Genomic DNA, 2,500 nt, shown 5'->3' with positions numbered 1-2,500 from the left:
GAACTGGATAGGCAAGGTGGAAGATGAAGGTGTAGGAAAGACGGATTGAGAAAGGAAGGGAAGAAAATCCAAAGAGATTAAATAAGTGGGCCGGTATGGGAGAAGGAAGGAGGAGGAGGAGGAAGGAGGAGGAGGAGGAAGGAGGAGGAAGGAGGAGGAGGAGGAAGGAGTAGAAGGAGGAAGGAGAAAGAGGAGGAAGGAGGGAAAGGAGGAAGGAGGAGAAGGAAGAAGGGGGAAGGAAGGAGTAGAAGGAGGAAGGAGGAAGAGGAAGGAAAGAGGAGAAAGGGGCGCAGAATCCAAACCACGAGAACACCTGTGCCATTACCATTCAAAAAGAAGCTGTTGATTGGATGCTGCAATCAATCAATCAATATCCTCTCCTTTGTGCAGCATCCCAGGGGCATCCACGTGGCCTGGGTGCATCCGGGGGCGTGCATTATTCCCGCACAGGAGAGCTTAGTGTTGCATTACCCATGAGTCGTAGGATCTGCATAACCATATTTACCAGAAAGTGAAGAGGGCAATGAACACTTGCAAATATACTACATTAACGTGTAGATGTATCAGCTGATTTATTTCTCATATGTGATATATTAGCATTGTCTGCTGAAATATTAGTCATCTGTCAAAATATGAGTAGAAATGTTCGTATGGCAGTAATTGATGATGTTTCTTAGCAGATACATCCAAATCTGCAAGTGAATTTATGTGATGCAACGTACTTTTCGTTGTAAACATTCCTTTTCTTCCGAAACAAGAATGCGGTAATGTGTGTTGTGTGTGTGTGTGCGTGTGTGTGTGCGTGTGTGTGTGCGTGTGTGTTTGTTTGTGTGTGTGTGTGTGTGTGTGTATATATATATATATATATATATATATATATATATATATATATATATATATACATTTTTTATGCACTTAACATTCATAGAATAAATAAATTAAGAAAGTTAACTTAAATACCTTTATTAACCATCTTGACTATCTGCTCAGGCGTGGGCAATCGCGATTACAGTGTTTTACATATATTCGATATAGTACAGTATTCCGCAATAACTATAATTGTACATTTTAAAATAAATATATAAATCATACAGCATGCAGATATTAACTTGATATGCTTTTACATAACACTGTTTTATGATAACGGCAATTTTACACAGTAAATAAAGGTTATTGTACAAGTATATCTTCCTATGCATCAGATGAAATGAAATATTCACATAATTCTTGATACAGCATCTTGAAACGTGGCGAGCATATCCGCAGAGTTATAACCCCCTCCTGCTCTTACTTGCGGAACCGAAACGCGCTTAGCAAAGGGAATCCGCGGGACGTAACGTTTATGTGCGTTATTATTCGAATTCTAAATTGCAAGATTACATGTCCACGATGAGGAAATAGCGACGAAAAAAAATAAATGAGGAAGTATTTAGTCAGAGCGAGGAAGAAGCGGCTAGACCTTCAGTGACAGTTAAAAGAAAAAGGAAAAAAAAAGTAATTTGGTCACACATTTTAAGGACGAGGAATGCAAGCTGAGATAATTGAGGGTTTTTTTAATTGCTATTTGCTATAGATATTATGAAGAGGGGGATTTGGATGCGTGGGAAATTGCATAAATTGAGAAAGGAAACGGTAATCGGGGTTGATAAATGGATAAATAAAAATACTATATAAACTATATAAAAATATGCATGACAGACAACATATTCGAGTGACAAAATCTCTCAGGCACACATAACTTAACCTGTTCGTACTTAATTACTTCAAAACACACACACACACACACACACACACACACACACACACACACACACACCACACACACACACACATGCACGCACACACACACACAAAATCACTAATCACCCTCTTACCTTGTGTGCGTATGATGTGATGTACATTCGGCGTGCACTTGTACACCACATGATGTACGCCGCCCACTTCGCAGTCTAGCCTCTGAGACTCGGTTCCTCGGCCGTCCACCATCTTCGTTGTGTTTTGGGGGCACTTTTCTTGGATCACTCTTGTGCCCTTTCTTGGATCACGCTTGTGCCCTTTCTTGGATCACTCTTGTGCCCTTTCTTGGATCACGCTTGTGCCCTTTATTTGTCTGTTTTTTAGTCTTTGTTGTAGTTTTTTTTTCTCTTTTTTTTTGGGGGTGGGGGAGTTCAAGTTCGGTTTTTTGGGTGATTTTCTTTTTCTCTTTTTCTTTGTTGTTGTTTTCACTTCGGTTTTGATGTCGTCAGTTTCATACGCCAATTCTATATATATATATTTTTTTTTTATGCGGTGGGGTTAGAGTGTCATTTTCCGCTGCCACATTCTCCTCCTCCTCGACACTAGCGTCTTGAAGGTGCTACTCGAGTGGCACTACTGCCCCTTAGACACGCGACTGCCTGGCCTTCTCTGCACTGGACTCAGCTCCTGACATCCCCTCTAACATCCTCACAGAAGTCACTCGAACGTCCTATTAGGCTCTGATGGGAGTCTCGAGTGCCAA

At 40.8% G+C, this 2,500-nt stretch overlaps 2 protein-coding genes across 2 annotated transcripts in view; one reads left to right on the top strand and one right to left on the bottom strand.

The window, feature by feature from the left end:
- Positions 1 to 2,500, top strand: part of LOC119582924 — a 129,579-nt gene that overhangs the window by 42,225 nt on the left and 84,854 nt on the right. The window lies entirely within an intron of this gene.
- LOC119582465 overlaps positions 1 to 2,500 on the bottom strand; it is a 25,844-nt gene that overhangs the window by 22,952 nt on the left and 392 nt on the right. The window contains exon 1 of the mRNA XM_037930715.1: positions 1,875 to 2,500. This exon is cut by the window's right edge and continues 392 nt beyond it. Within this exon, the coding sequence (XP_037786643.1) occupies positions 1,875 to 1,986 (112 nt within the window). The 5' untranslated portion in view covers positions 1,987 to 2,500. The remainder of the gene's footprint in view (positions 1 to 1,874) is intronic.

The sequence above is a fragment of the Penaeus monodon genome, chromosome 16 (genome assembly GCF_015228065.2).
Source record: "Penaeus monodon isolate SGIC_2016 chromosome 16, NSTDA_Pmon_1, whole genome shotgun sequence".
Taxonomy (NCBI): domain Eukaryota; kingdom Metazoa; phylum Arthropoda; class Malacostraca; order Decapoda; family Penaeidae; genus Penaeus; species Penaeus monodon.
This window is presented reverse-complemented; position numbering and strand designations above follow the sequence as displayed.